At 31.8% G+C, this 22,153-nt stretch overlaps 1 protein-coding gene across 3 annotated transcripts in view; it reads right to left on the minus strand.

Annotated features, from left to right (window-relative positions):
• Positions 1-1,571: 1,571 nt before the first annotated feature.
• Positions 1,572-22,153, minus strand: part of LOC114929964 (uncharacterized) — a 127,801-nt gene continuing 107,219 nt past the window's right edge. For 2 of the 3 annotated variants that reach the window (XM_029301692.2, XM_085489683.1), the window contains one exon: positions 1,572-8,337. In XM_029301692.2, coding sequence (XP_029157525.1) covers positions 7,036-8,337 — 1,302 coding nt within the window. In that variant the 3' untranslated portion in view covers positions 1,572-7,035. The remainder of the gene's footprint in view (positions 8,338-22,153) is intronic. The other variant, XM_029301693.2, reaches the window with a different exon arrangement.

The raw sequence follows: 22,153 nt of genomic DNA on the forward strand, positions 1-22,153 counted from the left end.
AATGCAACATATAATTATTAATACTTGTCTTGAATTTTCTCGCAAATTATAAATAATTTAAAGTTTAATATAACATTTCTCTAATAATATAATTTTATAATGAATATTTGATAAGAGATATATTTTTTGCAAATATTAAAATTTATAATTTTATATAAATTATATGAAATATTCTCTTAGGTTCGAAATTTTAATATCCAGAACTAAGATATAGAGCACTGTAAATTGGGAAAAAATTTGGGAAAAAATTAATGTTCTAACGGCGGTGCATTTTTACGCGGAAAATACGATTATTAAAAGACAATTGTTTGAAGGGCACAGGAATTACGTAAATACAGGGTAGCGGACAATGCACCGCAATCTACGTACTTTTCCCGTGCAGCAGAGCGACTTTTATGCCTTATCTTGGCATCGATCATTAATTATAGTACGGGACAACAATGGGAGGAGATGCAGACAACAAAGGAGGGTGTGAGTGCCGCTCCATATTCTGCATGCTTCCATATTTCTGCGTGCTTGCAAGCCACACGTGTGTACGTACGGGGTTTAATAGTTTCCGGCGTGCGTTTTATGCTTATTTACGTCACGAAGACGCCGACAAACCGCTTATTTTACATTGAGAGCAATGCTCGCAACAACTACTCTGTTATAATAAAGAAAATATTTATACGTGTTCATGTCTATGCTATTCAGCAGGTGATTAAATAGCGTAATTCGTAATTATAAATCTTGAAAATCATTAGCAAACAGTTTGTTTTATTAAATCTGATTTAACAAACCTTGATCTTAATGGGGGGAAATCACGCGAATTTTTATTGGAAGCAAAATATAAGAGTGCTTAATCTTATTTCCTGAATACCAACTATGCTTGATTGCTATGATTTACCTACATGAGGACTCACATAATTTTTTCGCGAATAATTTTATGACAGTTTTGAAAAGCTCAGACACAGGATTTGCATTGCTTTTATAATAATATATATACATCCTATATTATGTGCACTTACCTGTCAGTTTCGCAAATTCTTGTGTACCAAACAATTCATATATTTTCAATCCTGCACAGCGATTGAATTCATATCCGTAATAATCTTCTTCTCTTTAAATATATTAATTAAAGTAGAAATCTTTGATTTTTTTCGCAATAACGATACCACATTTTTTAATGTTAAACATTCGTTCGTAAATTTTTTTTTGGAAATTTTTAATACCTATAAAAATTAATTATAATTTTTAATTTTTGATATTTTAATAGAATTAAGTATAAATTTTTTTTGAAATTATAAAATATAATCATACATGTATATTGCTTATTTGATCAAGATTAAAATGAATCATAGAGGATGAGTCGCGAGAATAAATCGTGTAACAGGAAGCAAAAATATATAAATTATAGATAAATTATTAAATAGGTTAGAAAAATATATATAATTGCTTCTAATATTTTTGTCTTATTTTTAGAAAATACTAATATAATTTGTTTCTAATAAAAAAGGAATTATTTTATATTTAGAAATATATATAATTATTATACACAAGGTATATATCAAGATTTAATAATAACGCAGCGGTTATATATTCAATAATATTTCTTTTATTACTTCTAAAAATTATATGGCGACGATATGGTGGGGTTTTGCATCCAAAAAGTGAGAGAGAAGATAGGCAAGCGAGATGCGCATTCGCGAGCATTGATTTATAATTAGGAATTTGTTCTATCAGTTTGTTGATTACATTTCATCATTCGCTCCCGACCTTTCTCTCTCCTTTCTCTTATTCTCTTTCGCGAAAACGACGAGAAATGTATCTTTCGGAAAATATAGGATAGAAAAGAAAAGAGGTCATGAATTTTGAGAATCTCTTATCACAAGGTAATATCGGAAATTCACAGGATGTTTTGCTTAGAGAGGACAAATCTGGGGCTGTAGTATCTTAGGTATCTCGTCTGCTTTATATTAAACATCCGCAGATGAAAAATTTTAATCAGCACGGCCCCTCTTGTCATTTTATTAATTAAATACTCGTCTATAATCTTAATAGAGTGTTTCAGTCTATGAAAGAATTAAATATATATCTCAAAAAAATGGCAGTGCTAGACTGGTTCTGTTTCGATCTTTGAATTTGGAATTATGCCAACGATGCGCGGTCGTGTTTGCGTATCATTTGATTATTAATAATTAATTATTCCACATAACACGATCGTATAGAGATATCATTTAAGCTAAGATTTATTTCAACTCTGAAAAAAAAATATTTTACGTATTAAATTTCAAGCCATTCAATTTTTCATCTGCTTCATGTAGACTATTTCTTAAACATTTTTATTATCTTGCTTTTCGGCGACATGGATGAAAGTTAAATATCTATAATAATATAAAACATATTGTCTCTCCCTTTCTCATTCCATCTCTAAAATTAATCTGAAAGTATAAATAATTACATATAAGAACAGCATATCTGAAATTATGTTCTTACAACTTAAGAAGTTCTTCTATCCATGTCGCTAATTACTTTAATAATTAAGCATCACGTTCGCGCATGTGCATCTTTCCAAATTTTACAAACTTTGCATTAGACTCGTACATTTTCTAAGCACTAATTCGTAAGCTGTCTTTTATCCCGTCAAAACGTTTGTTATTTCATTTGTCAGAGCACGCAAACGTTTACTTTATTGAGACAATTCAGAATCCGTTGAAAATATCAATGATCACGTATCGAATTGCTAGAATTCGGCAGTAATAAAATGACAATGAGAAAAACTCTTTTCTCTTTTGTTATAATAAATAAGTTATACATATAACATTATATTACAGAATATAGTATCATGTACTTTACGAAAGTATCTATTTCCGCACAATTTAATCTTGAAACTGAAGCATATAATCCATTATCATCATTATACAGGGTGTAACAATCAGACAATACAAATTATTAATAATAATCTTGTAACTTTATATTACAAATTTTAACAAACTTTAAAATTTAAATGGTAATTCTAATAAAAATAATTATATGCATACTTTAAAAACATTTAGTATAAAATAAATAACTCTTACTACATATATTGTATCCTTGCATTATTGTGAAATATTTTTTATACTAACACACTCGTCCAGAATTGCATCGATTGAACGATGACCAATAAAATGAAAAGCATCGGATTCATCCATTGCCATTATATGGTTTTTCGTTACACTCTGTATGCAGGAATATATGTTGCAAATAATCTTGATCTTTTATATGCAAATAGAACAGATTAAAGTAAAAAAGTTCTCTACTGTTTTGCGATCTTCATCATAATTAATGAGAAATTAATTTTAACAAATTAGTTGATCCGCCTATTGTTACGCGGTTACTAGACACGTGATGAAGTGTTGGGATTAATAATCAGGTTTAATTATAGGTGCATTGCAGTTAGCAACTGTGTAGCATGAGGCTGCTTTTTTTTCTCGCTTCGAGATTTCTTAATTTCTTATTAATTATTGCAAAGACCGCAAAAGGGTAGAAGAGTTTTCTAATCAGTTTAACTCGCTCTATTTTTGCATCCAAGAAATCGAGCGATTATTACCGGACACCCTGTACGCAGTATATACAGAACGCGTTGCGAAGTGATCTAATTTCAGTTCTGGCGGAAGCGGTAGTTCAGTTGGTCAGTGACTATTATCAAATGTGTGACATGATGAGCTCTTCACCATGCATGGGAAACTTGCTTTGCGAAATAGAACATTTCAATATTAGCGTGATAAAATTATAGACGTCCACACCTGTCGCATTTTATTCAATAAAATAAAATACTGAAGTAGTTTTCTTTACGTAATCGTGTATTTTCAACGGATTCTCGTGTACCTATCGGACAAACACAACGTAGAACACATGATCGATGCGCATGATTGATGAGTAATGATCATAGACTTATGTACACGGATTCAACTGTTTACAATAAATAAGTCTTTAATAAATATGCCACTATATTAATAGGTCGCTTCTACAAAAAAGAAAAAAAATCGCAGTGAGATTGAGGCTTTTTTCACAAATACACTTATCTAGATTCGATGAAACTCTTAATTGGAGAAACAAGGAATCGTAATGGTTTTATCGTTGACAATGAGTAACTGAACCCTTCGAACGGCATCCGATAATCGAACACTTTTTATATAAATTTCAATTGGAACGAAAATCATAAATATAAATGAGCGCATTTCGGAGTGTCATTATCTGATTCGTTATCAATCAATTCCATCTAGAAAAATGTCTCTTTGACTATATTTTTACAGTAACATTAAAGCTGATTTCATGAAATTGAACTGGTAAAGAGTTAAAAATTATATATTAGCAAAATTTTACACGGAGATTTGTTCTATAGTTAGACATCGATTACTTGCTCTGATAACATTTTGATTGCTTGATGAAACTGTAATGATAAATTTTGATTACGATATAATGGATATTGTAATTAAGACCTTCGTATTTTTTACTTCGATATTGTTGAGCATCGTGAAACGAGTTTTGAAAATAAAATTGGCGTGCGAGAGACAGTGATCGGGCAGATAAAACTTAAAAAAACAGCACGTTAATTTGCGTCGATTAATTGATCTCCTTGATAAAAATAAAAGAAAAACCAGTATGTTACTTAGCTTCGTTATAAATACTGAGATTACATTGAACGAATTTACACGGTTCCAAATATATATATATATGTGTGTGCGTGTGTGTGTATACATATACATACGTACACGTCACTCGTAAAAATATCGCGTTTAATTATTGCGTTTAATTTCAAAATCGTGAGTTTAAATTCACAATTTGACTAATCGCTCATAGAAATTTCTTTATGTAATATCTAATAAACGTAAATATCTAAACTCGTCCTTTTTATATTCTATAATTTGTATATAATTTATGCTAATTAAAAAATTATTTCGTTACGAAATATTACATTAAGCGTAATCGGAAACATTCGCTTAATTTCATTTGAGAAGCATAATTTACGAGACTATTAATTTTTATCGGATAGTTCCATTTCCTTAATTAATTAGATTCGATTTCTATTACCGTCTCGAGAACAATTGCATTTCGTGCTCGAATTGATTTTATCGCTCATATCTCCTTCAAATCGCTTATTGTCTTGCGCTCCTCGTTTACTAAAATACTATTATAATCTTTTATACTTATGCGCTAATCGTGCTAATTAGGACAAAGTTCGTCAGTGATATATTATACAAGGAGTTTTTTATGTATCGATATACGTAGCGAGACGAGTGGTTTATATACATAAATTAATAAAAAAAAGAAAGCATAATAATATTATTATACTTTTGAGAACATCTATTTATCTTTTCATATAAGATAAAGTATAATTTTAAATAACATCTTAATTCGATAATTTAATTTATTACAATCTGCAAACTTTATGCTAATTTGTGCAAACATTAACATGCATGCTTTTAAATTTCTTATGCTTATCTCTATCTGGTGTCATTTGATATAAATGTGACTAGTTTTATAATATATTTGTAGATTCTATTTACATAATTTTCTATTCGATTTATTTCACACTCGCATCTATAATAGTAATGTTAAATGAGAGAGTCACATTTAAATATGCGATAAAGATACGTACCTAAATTGTCATGCTGGAAATATGCTCTGTAATTGTTAAAACTATTAAAGATGTTGAAAAGTCTTATGTTGTGTGTGGTATAAGTAATATTAATTAAATTATCGAATTTAAATTATAAAATTTGAAGAAATTTTATTACTAATGTAGAGATTCTTTTTTTTTTATGAAATTTTTAGATTTTAAAGAGAATTCTTTGAGAAATCTCTCAAAGAGCTGGAAGAATCCATAAATAAAAAGAGATCAGAAATTGCACATTTGCATGCATTGCGTCGATTTATCAGCCATTAATAAAAAGACTTGTAATCAAAGGGTATTTGCTTCTAAAATCGAATGAAGATTACGGAAACCGCATAAAAGATATGCAATTAGCTTATTTGTCGAGCTTCGTGACTTGTTTTGCCGCCGAGAGGAAAGTGCTTTGAAATTAAAATCGTACTTCGTGCTTGTTATCCAGCCATTTGATATTCCTGACCGGTAATTATCCCTTTTTGGATAATAAGCGTAAGAAACACACTTTAGCCGACATCCTCCCATCTCTGCCTGAACAAGCAACACTGACTCTTATCAAATGTTAATTGAATCTCAACACGAAATCCGCGTCTCTCTCGCCACGTAAATCTCAAGGATCGACATAGAAACGATTTCTGTCAACAAAATTTCATTCTTGATCTTCAATATTCAAATGTTTTTGTCTCATGAAATGCATCATCAATAAACATTGAAGCTTCTGATACTCATTAATAAATAACTTTATTATCAAATGATAGATCACTTTTTTTATTTTTACGTCTTATATTTCCATCAAAGATTTTCATCAATATTTTTATTTTAACATTTTTTTTTATTTATTTAATTCTTTCTCTTGTATATTTAAAAAGAATAATTTTTTTCTATATAGAATATATAGAAAGATATTCACAAATACTCTTGATAACTGGAATTAAGAAAGAATGAAATAAACCAATTCAGGTTTTTTATAATTCTATTTTGTATATTAAAATGAAATTTCAGAAATCTTTTTTCGTGTCGTTAATAATGTTGCGTAAAAAGATACATAAACGATAAAAATCGAATTTTTCGTCAACAATTAGGCCATAGAAATTTTAATCAATAGAAAAGATACTTGAAATAACAAATTTCGAAATTTGATTTAGAATGTAAACTTTACTATTTCTCAATTATTATTTTAAATTTCGCCGTGATAATTTGATCTCACCGGTCGAAATCGTAACCACATCGATCCTTTTATATCGCGAGTATTTAAACTTCGGTACAACGTATATCATGCGTGCACGTGTCGTACATGAATGTGGAGTTGTAGAACGTATAGAGTGATTTCTATGTACACTTAAGTTTTTACAATGACATTTGCATACAAATATCATTCTCCTATCACTCGAGAAACGAGAACGGCGTCACATCGCCAGTCGCTCTATAGGAAATCTCGTAGTCGATCTCGTCCCGGTCGTATTAGAATCATTGTCTCTGTCGTCCTTTTCGTCCAGCCTAAGCGTGGACACTTCAGCAGTGGACTCTACCATTTCGGTCGATTCAACGAGCAAGAAATTCGACAAGGAATTTGTAGAGTCCTCGGCCGAGGAGTCGCGCCAGAGCGAGGACGAAGAGGCAGGAACTGGCGAGGATTGAGGAAGCTGAGGAATAGATGTGGCACTCCACGCGCTCGTGGTTTCAGGAACTTTGGTGGCTGACGGTAGATCTATCTCGCTCATCGTCGGCGTCGATTTCGATCGAGCCGGCGAATTCGAGAACGACTTTCCCTTCCTACGCGAATTCCTCGAAGACGACGGCGGTTTCCTACGACCAGATGGCGGCGAACTCGGCCTTCGGGCGAAGGAGAGAACGGTTGACGCACCAGGAGGAGACTGCGACGAGGACGATGTGGCTGTCAAAACCTCGCTGATAGGCGCCATTCGCGGCGAAGAGACCCTGACCGTGGCAGACTCGTACTGCTTCTGCGAAGACGGACCCTTCCTCTTCGTCTTTTTCCCGTCCGTCAAATCAGGCTTTTTACTTTGACTATCGGCGACGTTGACGTTTGGCTTTTTCGCTTTGTTGTTCTTACCGTTGTTGAGCGTGAGATTCCCACCGTCGTCGTCGTCGTCTATCCGCGACTTCCGCTTCTTCGCCGGCACCGAAAGAGCCTGACGTCTGCAGGCCTCCTCGCTGGCTGCTCCCTCGCAGGATCTCTTCGACTCTAGGCTGACGTTGCCGGCCTCCGAAGACGCGTCGACGTCCGACCCTTCGGCGACTCGGCACTGGGGACCAGGTTGCTCGCCCGGTCTGCACCGTCGCCTTCGCTTCTTCCTCTTCTTTCGTTTGCGACACCTGAACCTGTCTCTGCCGTCTTTTTCCTGCTCCGGCATGGTTGGACAGATGGATTGCTGCGCCACGTCGCCGGGATGCACCCGATGATGACCTCGCTCGTGATGCCGATGTCGCACATTGTGCGCAGCACCCAACATCCGCCTATGAAGAGCCTCCACCCGATCGAACGGAGCCATCTGCGTCAACACCCGGGCGTAACCAGACAATCTGCCCAGGTTGTGACCCTTGGCTAGTACCTTCCTCGGCTGGCCGAACCGATTCAGGCCGAGGTACATGGTCCTCTTCGCCGTCGACCAGCGTATCGAGCTGTACGTGTTGTAGTTATGCTGCTCCAAGGTCTCGTTAAAGACGCAGTCCTCCGTATACTCGCGCTGAAGCAGAAAATTCAATGATAGCTTTAGAAATTGTGGACTTTTATTGCGTGCAATGCTTTTTATTATTGCGAGGGAATTTATTCGGCTTATGAAACTATTTGGGTTTATTTTTAATATTATTGAAGAGAGAGAGAGAGAGAGTTCGTAGGATTATTTTCTTGTTTTGAGAGATTATCTCTTCCGCAAATCTATTCCTACTTTATGGTCGAAATACATGTGGCAAGTATATGTTTGCTCGTGACAAGTATATGAAGCAAATAAAGTATTATTAATATGTTTGAAGAAATATAAATTTTAAAGTTAAATATGCAAACTCCGTTACACACATAAACTTGAATAAACTTGTTAAGAGTTAAGAGTTATATAATATATATAATACCCACATAAGAAAGCAAATTTATACTTTTTGGTAATTTTGATAATTCTAAAGGATACTGAAAAAATGTATACATAAGTTTATTTTAAGAAAGGAATTTAAAAAAGTAATCTAAAATTTAAATTATTTTCTTACAAGAGTTACACATTCTTTGAAGATATCTTACAATTTTATTTATACAATATTATTAATTTACATTGTAAGAATGTTGTAACCGGCTTTGATTATTTTTCTTGAAGAAATTAAGAGAAACATAAAATATAATACTTTTAAATTGATATTTTTCTAGAAATATTATTTTTGCTTATATGTTCCTCTTTTTAATCACCATCTCAATTAAGCTCTCGCTTTGTAAGGCACTGTGTATATCATGATATAGATTCTCGACACATTGTTTGCATTCGGTAATGGGCAATAATAAACGATGCACACGTGTGCGTAACAAAGTTAACACCAATTAAAACGCTAATTTTCTAACAGAGTATTAAGGGTAATGAGAATCTGACTGACAAATTAATGATACAAGATAGGCATTATTTCATTGGTTGATTACATAATTTTGCTGTCCGTTTTATAATAATTCGAAGATGAGCGGAATCACAGCAATATTTTTAACAGAGTATTGCATTGTTTGTTAATTTAATTATGCAAAAATGAATACAGTTTCAGTTTCCTTTTATAAAATGCCGTGTGTCTGAACTTTAAGAAATCAAAAACAAAAGATATTTAATATTGCGAGAAATACACTTAAGCAGTTAATTAATTTTTTTAAATAATTAAATAATTATTTAAACTAATTAAACTTTTTTAATAGATAGCTAGAGAATAATATAAATACTTAATATCAAATGCCATGATATTAAAATAATTTTTTTACATCGCAATTTTGCGAATTTTGATCTAATTACGAAGAATACATCTTTGCGATTAAAACCAGCTGCGTAACTTTATAACAAATCTCTTCCTCTGTCGCATCAGCAAACTGGTCTATCTACATTATGTGTGTACATAAATATGGATGAGTTCGAATACTATGTATCGACAGGTTCACGTGGAGTCAAAGTCAACTAGTTTCTTATCTTATATTTAATTTAAAGTTTTTAAGAATATTTCATTTCTGGATTGCCGTAAAAATCGATATAGAAACGATATATTGAAAGTCAATGAATATTACAAGATAGTCAATGGTATATTATAAAAGATTGATAATTTGAAAAATTAACTTACATTTTTAATAATAAATGAGAAAAAATCTTATATATTTTTGCCAGAATTTTTTTGAAAATGTAAAGAATTTTAAAATTATTTAGGGAAACAAGTCAAAATTTTATAAATTATATCAAAATTAAAAATATAATACCTTTGTAACTTTACGTCAAAGTCAAAGAAAACTTTTTATACTTTCTTATGTGGTTATCATATATTGTAAAAATATTATACACGATAATAAATCTCGTAAATTTTTTTTATGTAAATCAAGATTTTTTATTTAAAGTTTGAAATTTATAAAGCTTAAACATCAATTCCTTTAGAAAATTTGGCAAACTATTTTGGCTACAATGACTCAAGTCCGTTTTGGCAGCTATTTTAACTATAGCGGAAGTACGATGCAGATGCCAAGAATAATGTACACCGGTATAATGTATGCAAAAATTTTACCTCAAATTTTTGGAAAGATGTCAAAATGTCACTTGATATATATATATATATATGTACAATTTATAAAATCTGGAAGAAAGTAAAATTTCTTTGAAAGTTAATTGTGACAAAGCTTCAAAGCAATGTTTTTTTCTTCATTCTTTTTTTAATCAATTTTTTAATCACATATTTAATTTTTTTTTAAGAAAATGTGATTAAAATACTATAGAAAAGAAAAGAAAATTAAAAAATTGCATAAAACTAATTAAATTATAAATTTTCTACAAGCTTTGCTATACAGAATCTTATCAAAGCATTATATCGGTGTTTGATACGAGGATCAATAAATATCTGTTCCCAGGTTATTAATTATTAGAAAAGAAAAGAGTAACGACGATAGCTGGTTAATGAAATGCAAAAGATAAAAAATAAAGAAACGTGATCAATCACATATCTTGTTCGATTTCTTGAGGCTATTATTATTAATACGTTCAATATATTTTCACACATATTTATTAGAATATAGATACTAACGAGCACTACTTTTTTTAGACTCAACTATAATATAATAAAATTGTAATAAATGTATTTCTAACAGAAATATTATTTGAATAATAATTATTTGTTGAAATAATCGCTCGGTGACATTTCGTCGATGATTCGTCAATTAACCACTTCTCGAAAATAATTTTCCTCTAATGATCGCAAAGATATAGTTTTTCCACGTCAGAATTACGATTAAATCGCTCATACTTATATCACTTTGAAGAATCTGCTTGATTATCTGACTATTTTGTGGTTCTATTTTTGTCTTCTAAAACAAGAAAGTGCTTTCGTGCACTTCTGCATGCATCTGTGACTCGATGCTTAAAGGCTTTTGTCAAGGGAGGGAGAATCGGTCAGCTGTTAGCTGTAAACTGACAGCTGAAACTCGGAACTTAAATCTCATATTACACACTGCGTGTGTGTATCGACTTTCTCTCAATTATTACTTTCTCATAATTGTTCTGACATTAATAATGTTCGGCTTGTAATACATGAATAATAATGCGTCTTATTGAATTGCCTCACTTCGAAAGTGAAATCCCCCTGTCTATTTATTGTATATACGTATTATTATTATTATATATACATAATTTTTATATTCATAATTTCCATTATGCAAGTTTCATAAACTTATTTGTTAGTAACAAGTAAAATCCATTTAGTGTTTGTGTAATTATATTAAACACTTTAAGCTTTTAACTTAGACAAATATAATGTCAACTCATAATTAAATAAACACATTTTACTAGCAGTACTATAACATCAAAAATAAATATTTTACTTTATATAATATTTAAATTTTGATTTAAATTTTGATATATAAAATATTTAAGATATATAAAAGTTATGTCATTTTGTATTTTAATACAACGACATTCTTCAAAAGATGTAATTCGAAAGCGCAGGCTGCAGATGCTTTGTGTTTCATTCCGTGCAATTAACGAGGTGTAATCAAGTTGATGATAATAATTAGGGCCGTGTCATGATAATGAATTGCGGATAATCCTTTATCGCGTAATTACGGAGCTGAGAAAGAGAGGGAGAATCAGTGAGTGTACGTGCATATTTGCACGTACACGTGGAACCAGTTGTTGGAAGAGCCTTAAAAGTGCTGCCGATCATTCTTTATATCGTTTGATAACGGATCGCCATTATCAGTACTTAAAGAACATTTTCTAAAACAGGATTGATATGCACATACTCACAAAATATTAAGTTATTTATTCTCTTCAATTGTAACAATTGAATAAAAATTATATTCGTACACGCTAATAATTAGTTTTCGATAGCATGAAGAAATATGCTGGAAGAAAATTAACTTTTTTGTATTTTTTTAAATCATTATATGTCTATATTCAGATTTCACCTTTTAAATAATTTTCCTATTAAAATTTCTTTTTTTTATTAACTTGAAACAGTTGGAACAATTTTTTCAAATATTTATGTGTTCTATAATTTAATTCGATATTTGCGATAAAATTAATATCATAAATTTAAAATGTCTTATGTTTATTCTTTTACGAATAATAAATCTCTCTTCACACATCTTTTTCTTTAATCGAAGTGATGAGAAATAACCGAATAAGATATAGATATGGTATTGCGTATGTGAATTGTGTGATTCTAATGAAGGGAAACCGCGCTGGGATAAAATTTATTTATTTATGTTCTATAATCGCGTCACGGTAATTTGTTCTATATCGATAAAAGGAAGGCGTTACGTCTAATCCAATTTGTGATTTAATTGCGTTATTGGATGCTGATTCAAAGTGAATACAGGCGCCGCGCGTCAATAATCATAAATCATCGGATTGAATCTTTCATTTTGATTATATATGTAGTCACATACGTAATTACGATATTATCAAATTTACATCTTTCACGAACGGTTTTTCAGACATTAATAATAGAGGTGACGTTTATCATGCTCTGCGACCTTATAATTTCCATGCAAGAATATCACGTTCTTTTTATTTATTTTTTCCCGACTTGACATGCTAATATCCCAATTGCTATTCTTCTATGACAAATTATGAATTATCGCGTTTGATATTCGAATAATAGTTAATAGAATAATTTCATGACAAAAATCTGCGCGCTCTCAAAGAAATTTCTCGATTCCCGATATACATCAAATAGACGCTGGTCGGCGGGAAGATTTATATTCCCTCGAAGGAGAAACGGATCCTCGATTTTTTTCTCTCGCGCGCGTGACAAACAAGATTTCGTCCCTATCATCTATATGTTTAAGACGCTTGAAATGGAACGAATTTAGCATACGACCGTTACGTGCACGTTTTTATTGCGATGTAATCGATTTACAATGTTACGGGAAACGAAATTCTCGAGAGAGAATCGTATATAGACAGGCTGGCGATCCCGGACATGAAAGTTAAATGCGAAACGATGTTTGTTCCTCTCCCGATAAAGTCGCTAGTTTTGATAAAAGATTTTTTTAAGTCGTCGTCATCGTCTCGAGAGACGCGTCTCGCGAGATATCGTGCGGAATATTCGAACGAGCGGATTTACGGCCTTTGGTATTTGGGTCTGCGGTCGCGAACTGACGTGCCGGTGGGATCACGGTCCAGAACAGCTCTCGTGATTCTCGTTTCGACGACGGTGAAACGCCAGAAGAAAAATCGTAAAGTAACGCGAGATACGGCGTTAATGTTCAGGATGTTCACCGCGTGAGAGATGCATCACCGAACGAAAAGCCAAGTCCTTTAGCGGCGTCATACGGCGTCGCGTCGTGGTTAATCTTCTTTCCGTCAAATTGTCTTCTTAATCCCGAGCGGCGGCCCAAGTAATCGGTTCTTTTTTCTCGCGTCAAACACGGAGAAGACGAGTATCTTGCTGCGAGATGTTTGGGAATAAAATTCGCGTGTAATATGTGCATGAAAGAGGGAAGGACTATCGCTGTTATTTCGGACACACTTATTAAATACATATCAGATAATGGCATAATTTTGATCGATGTGACGTTGTAAGAAAAAAATAACAATTTGCATGTGTACAGTACAATATAGCAAATTAAAATTTTAAAGCTGTTGTGTATTAAAAAAATTAATTAATTAAGAAAAATATGTATTTATTTATAAAAATTTATTAAATAGTAACTATTAATATCATTCTTGACTTTACTATCTCGTATTTTGTGCGTATTTCGGACACACTTATTAAATACATATCAGATAATGGCATAATTTTGATCGATGTGACGTTGTAAGAAAAAAATAAAATTTTGCATGTGTACAGTACAATATAGCAAATTAAAATTTTAAAGCTGTCGTGTATTAAAAAAATTAATTAATTAAGAAAAATATGTATTTATTAATAAAAATTTATTAAATAGTAACTATTAATATCATTCTTGACTTTACTCTCTCGACTTGAAATCATTTTTAATCAATTGCCGTAAATTCCGCTAGAAATTCTCGAGATTGTGACTTTTATAATTCCGAAGCCTATCGATTTGGCTCAATCGCGAATCAAATTGATATTCACGATCCTATTCGCGCGACGATTCCCGCGGCTGTAAAAATCGGAAGAATTCCTACGGGGCGAAAATTGGAGAATTCCGAGAGGAAGGAGAATAAGGATTATAGCCGCGAGCGTTCCGCCTCTGTAGAATTATTTAGAGATATGTATTCGAACGCCCACCAGTCACCCACAAGCCGCCAGTCGACCCCGTCATTGCGAGGGGCTCTCCCGAGTTTGTTCTTTTGGTCTCCGAAACGAGATGGAACTCGAGAGAGCGAGTCTGTCTCGGGTCTCACCCTTTCCCCATCTGACACGGACCTGCGCGCATAAACGGCCGTCTATCATAATATTTGTGCTCATGTCGGCGACTTGAATTATGTTGTAACAACTAGACACGAGGGAAGGAGATGATTCGAGAGAGAATGAGCGTGTAATGGTATTCGTGTGCGTGTATTACGGGAAAAGAGAGGGCCAATGTGGTTCCTCGTGGGTGCTCGCACGGGCCTGATGTACGACGGGATCGGACGTAGGGACGTGTCCGATTTTAACGAGAATCCACCCAGATTGGATGCTGATAAAATATCGAACGGAGAACTTCATCCCGGAGAGTTGGAACCGCGAGAAGCTCGGGAAGAACGGTTCTCACGGATTAACCTTTGATTATCTCGATAAATCAAACGCGAGATTTCGAATCTTGTCCAAATCGTCATATTTGCTACGCTTTAATGTGCGTATTTTGTCGAGGAGGGTTTGAGTGGTTAAACCAATTTTTCTGGAATATAATTAATTTCCTTGATTTCAAGAATTTCACACGGATAGAGATTTTCTCGTAGAATTTAATATGGTGTTGGAGGAATTTTATAAGAACTTCTCTCTGATTAATATTTACCACAATAACAAATATTAATATCAGAACCGAAATCGAATTTTGATATTTTTGAAAGTAATTTTACAGATGAAAGAATGAAGAAAATATCTGATTTGAAATATAATTTATGAATTGAGATGCATCTTCGTTACATGCATATGTTTTATGTATTATAAGGACATAGTCGAAGATAGATATATGTCTTACTAAAACCTGTTTCTGAAATTATAATCACAAAGATACGAAACTCTTATTTATTATTTTATCTACATCGTTTCTAGCTTTAAAAAATTTCTATTTGATGACTATTTAGACAAAATATCAATATATCATTAAATTCTATTAGCATCTGTGCTAGTAAAATTTATTTTAAAATATTAATATATATTTATAACAAATTATTACAAGCATAATAATCATTTTTCAAATTTGATTTTTACAAATCTTTTTCTATATTTCTAGTTATAAAAAGTTAAGACTAGATTTAATTACACATATAAATATAAATATATGTGTCTGTATTTATAAATATTTCAAATATAATCGAAATATTCTTTAATTCTGATAATAATTACAGTTCTTATTCTATTAATTTTCTAAATTAAAAATATAAAACAAATATATTTATTATAATTATTTGAATTTCTGATTTTACTCTTAAATAAAGATCTTTAGTCTTAACAAAAAATGAGTATACAAAAATATTTAAAAATAAATATAATTTTATTCTCCAAATTTGTGCAAGTTTCAAGCAAGATGATATCTAACAAATTTCTGTAAGCAGATCTATTTCAAACGTTTTATAAGCCGTAAATTATTAATAAAACACTGTAAAAACATATTGTGCTCTCCGTGTGAGAGCGCAATAAAACCCCTTTTGGAATATCTGTAGAGTTTACATATCCACCGATGACAGAACTGACAGGCAAGACAAAAAAGAAACATCAGTTTTCCATTGGCCAATTGTCACGTGAGAGACGCACATGTGCGCCGAAATCATAAAAAAAGAGGTCGCTTCGCGGCGAGAAAAAAAAATCTGAGAATTGACTCATCTCGGGATCAACGAGTCTGGAGTCGCCTGAGTGTATTTATGTGCGACACCCTGTTTCTCGATAAGGCCGGCGGCTAATTAAACCTGAAAGCCGGCCGAGCTACGAGAAACAACCCCCTGCTGTTGTTTGACGTTCGAAAACAAGGGTCGAGAATTGTTTTCGACCAACGTGAAACTTCGGGCTGCGCATTCAATGCTAAATGCGATCACCTTATCTCATAATATAATACATTCTATATGATTATCCTATAAAAGATTCGAAACAGAATTATTAATTATTTATTCTTTGTATATTAAGACTAAAGATCTTTATTAAGATTAAGATCAGAAAAATTCAAATAATTGTAATAAAATTATAATTATATTTCACGTACACATATTTATTTATCTATATCGTTCCTAACTTTTTCTAAAGTTTTATTTGATGACTAGACAAAATATATTAATTTATTATTAAATTTTAGTAGGGTCCCCGCACTAGTAAAATTTATCAGGATATCATATCTATGTAAAATACAAAATCAATAAGATGTGAATTTTATATTGAAATCAATAGGTATATATAATACTTTATCAAACGATATATTTATTTATCTTCGAATTCTTTTCTTTAACAATTAATATAAGAATAATAATTAGAATATATCTATATAAAATACAAAATCAATAAGATAAATGTTATATTGAAATTAATAGGCATATATAATACTTTATCAACGATATATTTATTTATCTTCAAATTCTTTTCTCTACACTGTGCATTGCGGACAATCGAATATCTAATAGTAAAATTCAAATCAGGTAGGGATAAAAGCTTCAGTGAGCTTTATCGCTATTTATCCGGCTCGTTTGATATTTTATTGAATCGTGAGTCGTCTAGAGAGCCGCAGGGAAAAGACAGACTCGAATTGCTTTGAGTATTCACCGAGCCGCTATAACCACTCGTGCTTATCTCCGGCTTCGCCCGCGTGTTAATTTATGTACATCTACTATCTATCGCGATGGATAAAGGTTGGTCTGGAATCGCGCGTCTCATCAAGGGAGACCCTGCGGCAGCACTACTTATCGATTGCGTGGGCGAGCCTCGTTACGCTCATATCTTTGCCCTCTTCTCTGCTACTTCGATGTAGAGCTTCTCACATTGTGCGAGATCAGACGGAGAAGGGTAAATACTGATACACGGAATTGACAAGCAATTTCGTATCAAGTAAATGTATATCAGTCGTAGGAATCATTTTACGATATCGGAATTTGCGATATCGGATCATTCCACGAAATCAATCATAGAACGTTGAATATAATCTATTTTATAGATATTTATTTAATTAGTCAAAAAATTAGCTGCAAATAATATATTTTATATAATACAAACTTTTTACATATTGATTTTTTCAAGATTTGATATGTATATTATAGTATAATAATTTAATAAACTGTCTTGAGAATTTTATCATTATTTTAAATTACACAAAATAAATTAATAAATGATTTTATTATATGACAAATACAAATATAATTTCTAATATTAAAATGATATTGTGTGTGTGTATGTACTATATGTATACACTTGGTTGTATATGCAATAAGATACATCCAATCCAATCGAGAGTCGTTGAAATGTAAAAGTAAATGACGCTGTCTGATGTTCGCACTTCCCTTTGCACTACCTCCAGATATTATCAAGCGTTTCATAGCGTTCTCGCCAGCGAATAGCTGGTTAAGATTGAGCTGAAGCCGCAGGGTGAACGAATTATGGGTTCGTAGAGCGGAAAATGGATGGTTTAACGATAACCTCATTTTCGAAATTTCAATATAATTGATAGAACTCTAGCTCTTTTCGCAAACAGTTTAAACTCTTATAAATTTTAAATTTTATGACGAATATTTCCTTTTAATATTTAAAAATATTTTTAATTTTCTAATTTTTCTTACTTTCTCATATTTAATATTGAATATCTCAAAACACAAAAAATTATTTACAATTTTGATGTTTCTGCTTCAACACTTAATGTATATAATTATTTATAATTATTTTTTATTTGTTTTTTCTTCTGAATATCTCCGTCTTTTATAAATTTGTAAATAAAAAATTTTATATGTCCAGAAGTTGCAAACGTTTTGTTCAGGTCAGATGGTTCTTAAATGTTATACTTTCAATATTTTCGCGAATAGATGTGGAGAATCGAGTACCGATCGAATTATAACTCGAATGTAGGAAAACGGTATACATGTGCATCTTCGATACCGATGCTGAACATTTGCATCGTCGTGGGAACGATGGCGTAATCCGATTTAAAGTTCTCGCTGCAGGTTATTTTATGACATCGATAAGTATCTTTGTGCTCGGAGCGATACATGATTTCAAAGTGGTACAGGAAGTAGATAAAAGAGAATCCAAGTGAAACGTTATTTCACCTAGAGCTTCGCGCAAATACATCTTATGCAAATTAATGTACGTAGCCCAGTTTTATTTTAAAACTCTTTTCATAAAATTTATATGCATTCATCAATTGAAATCTTTTATTCATACTATTTGGAACAACCATCTTTTTACTCTTTTCACATTATTTATTTTATGTTTTTTTTTTTTTTTTTTTTTTTTTTTTTTTTTTTCAAATATCGGTATTATATTCTTGCCTATGAGAGGAACTTGCATTTCTCTTAAGAAAATTCCCAGTCTGAAAGCAAAGGTCAATAGATTCAAAAACGGCATCAGAAACGTGACTCTCTCACGCACACACAAGTGTATAAAAAATAATCACTCGCTCGTGCAACTAAATTTCATTGATCTCTTATCCGAGTAATCTTCGCGACGCGATTTCCATATCCCTCCGATTTCCGTTCTCGCCAAGATCCTCCTTTGAAACTGCGCGGGCGCGGCGAGAATTCTCAAAAATTCCACGGGGTACAAATTAAGTATTTAAGATAATTAGCTGGGTCCCGCGCGCGCGCTTCGTTTCTCGTGGAAATCGACCGCAACCTCGCGATGCTATCTTGCTGCGATGCAATCTTCTTCCCGAGAACTTCCTGAATCAAATGCAAGTGGTTTGATTTACATAGAGACACTTAAATCAAAGTCTGATCGATTTGCTATTTTTAAGAAAACAAAAAATTAAGAATAATTACATCTAACTTTCGAATTAAATAAAGACAATTATTGCAAAAATTAATAAAATTAAAAAGAAATTAAAATTAATAAAATTTTATTTTTTTTTGTAAATTAGTAAGTAATATGAATAATGAATGCCAGGAAGTAAATTTTATAATATTTAGACTTAACAGAAAATTGGGCAAATTTTGTAATCTTTTTTTATAGTGAAAACATTCATATATGTAGAACATTGCCTTATATCATATTAAATAGACTTTGACTCGAATGTTTCTGGATATTCGTGCACTTCTAACTGCCTTCAGTTTGTCTTGTAGTTATTTTCAACTATCCGCTATTTGCTTAAACAATAACCATCGAGCTGTCTTTACGGAGAAACGAAGCATGACGCTTCATAGAATAACCATCCTTTCGGCGAAAAAGCAATGCATATGCACATCTGTTAATGCTGTTAACTCTTCGTCGGTTTTAATATATGTACAGATTAAAACATAAAGAACTATTCATAATTTAATTGATAAAAGTAATATTTTGCATGTAAATAGATTAATTTATTATCGAAATGAATTAAAAATCAAATGAAAATAAATGGAGATTTTAAAGGCAATTATGCTTAAATATTTTTATTTTTAATCTAGATGATGTATAGATATCATACATGATTTTTTTTTTAATTAACGCTTTGTTGTTTAAAAAAAAGAAATATTACTACTGGCCTATTATTTATAGAAATATAATGCGTAATGACGTACACACAAATATTTAAGAATCATTTAAATGAATATTCAAACTATAAGTCGTCAAACTTTATGTAATGATTATGCATGGCTTCGAAAAGATTTTATCAACAAGAATGCGAGATAATCAGCGGACCAATTTACTGTCAATTTTCGTACAGTATAATTTAGCGTAACATAATTTCCCCACTACAATTTGCACGAAAATCACTCATGGCTAAATTGAGGTAAAAAAATCAGGCCAATCCTCTTTTTAATAAAATTGTATGAGCAAAGAATTTTTGTTATCCAATCTTTCCAAGGGAATTAATATTTACTTTGATTTAGTAAATATATCCAAATAATAATGAATGTATTTACAACAAGAGGTACTCTCAGAAATAATTTTAAACTCCAGAAAATATATTTTTAGTAATTTTAAAAATTAATACGTATGCTGATATTCGAATGAAAAAAATAATTCTTTTTGTAATATTTATGAATCAATTAACTTTTTTTCTCATTCTTGTATTTATAAATGTAAAAACTTAGAAAAGATAGAAGAAAATTTATACAAAGATTGATATCGTGAATGTTCATGAATGCTCATTTTGAATCACCTTTTATCTGAGAAAGAATTTGAGGTATTTACCGAGATGCGGCACTCTTTATTCAGACGTTATTTTCTTGTTACATTTCTTTCTCATAACGTGCAAATGGATGGAGATTGCAAGAAGAATGCCGCTGTTAAACCTGACTTAATTGCGCTGTTGTTTTTATTAATTCACCTTGTTCCGAGATAGAATTTATTTTGCGCGTGTAATCGATGAGAAGCACGAGATAATTTTGTGCTGAAGTTCTTAACGCAAACTTCATCTCGTTTATCAGCAAGAAGTTGAAATATCGCAATCCTTCACGCGATATAGTAACTGCATTGTAAACTTAGTTACTAGGAAGTACAGCCTTTTTTTCTTTTACTCTATGTATATAATAGCGAATATATTGAGTTATTATGTAATTCAATAACAAAATAAGTTTAATATTTGTTTTTAAGATTGATTAAACCTAATTATTTTTTATTTGTTATTGACTTTTCTGAAACGGTGATGAATTTTTAAAAATAATCATTCAAATGATTTTAAATAACAACAAAAGAAGAAGTGAATATAAAATTATTTTTAATATTTCTTTGATTAAAATGTTAAAGGATCGAGAGATGCCTCCTATAAATCATTTAATATAGACTTGATTACAATTTTATAATAAGTGTAATTTGGTATACCTACTTCCTACATATTTGCATATTGCGATATTTGCATAACAGCATATTTATGCGCGATATTTTTTTGACAATGACAGATCGACTGTCATTGCAAGCTCGCATACGTGCTCAATTCTCAGAAAATTACGAGAAGAGAGAGAGAGAGAGAGAGAGGGAGAGAGAGAGAGAAAGAAAGAAAACCTCCTCTCTTTCTGTAATGATACGTCGCATTTATTCGTACTTGTCCGTCTATTTGCCGTAACCATTTTCCGCGCAAGAATTTAAAAGGAGAAGTAAATTCAAAGTGGTAGGTGCCGGGTAGTCGCTAGATTACTGGAGAATCGCTTAAGTGCTAGCCAGTTATAAGACGTCTTGAATTCGAATTCAGAGTACAGTGATAGTCCCCCGTTTTTTTTTCAAACTCGTCGACTTTTTTTCCGCTATTCTTGAAGCTGCTGAATAATCAGAAAATTGATCTCGTGGAAACGTATGCACGTTCTAAAAGTACTTTAATATAATTCGATTTGGTCAATACAAAGTACTTATCTCGGATTGTATTATAGTAATCATGCATAATTAACCAAAATATAATAATATAACGAGTCGTCCGTGAAAACTGGCTCAAGTGAATCTTAAATATTATACCAATATTATAACCCAATATTATACCAATTATTATACCAATTACGCATCTTATTCATGCAAATAATAAGCTGGTAGTATATTTTCATATGCTTCTTGAAAGTCGACAAGCTCTGCAATCATTAT

Source organism: Nylanderia fulva, unplaced genomic scaffold, assembly GCF_048542155.1.
Source record: "Nylanderia fulva isolate GAGA-0341 unplaced genomic scaffold, ASM4854215v1 Scaffold9, whole genome shotgun sequence".
Classification (NCBI taxonomy): Eukaryota; Metazoa; Arthropoda; class Insecta; order Hymenoptera; family Formicidae; genus Nylanderia; species Nylanderia fulva.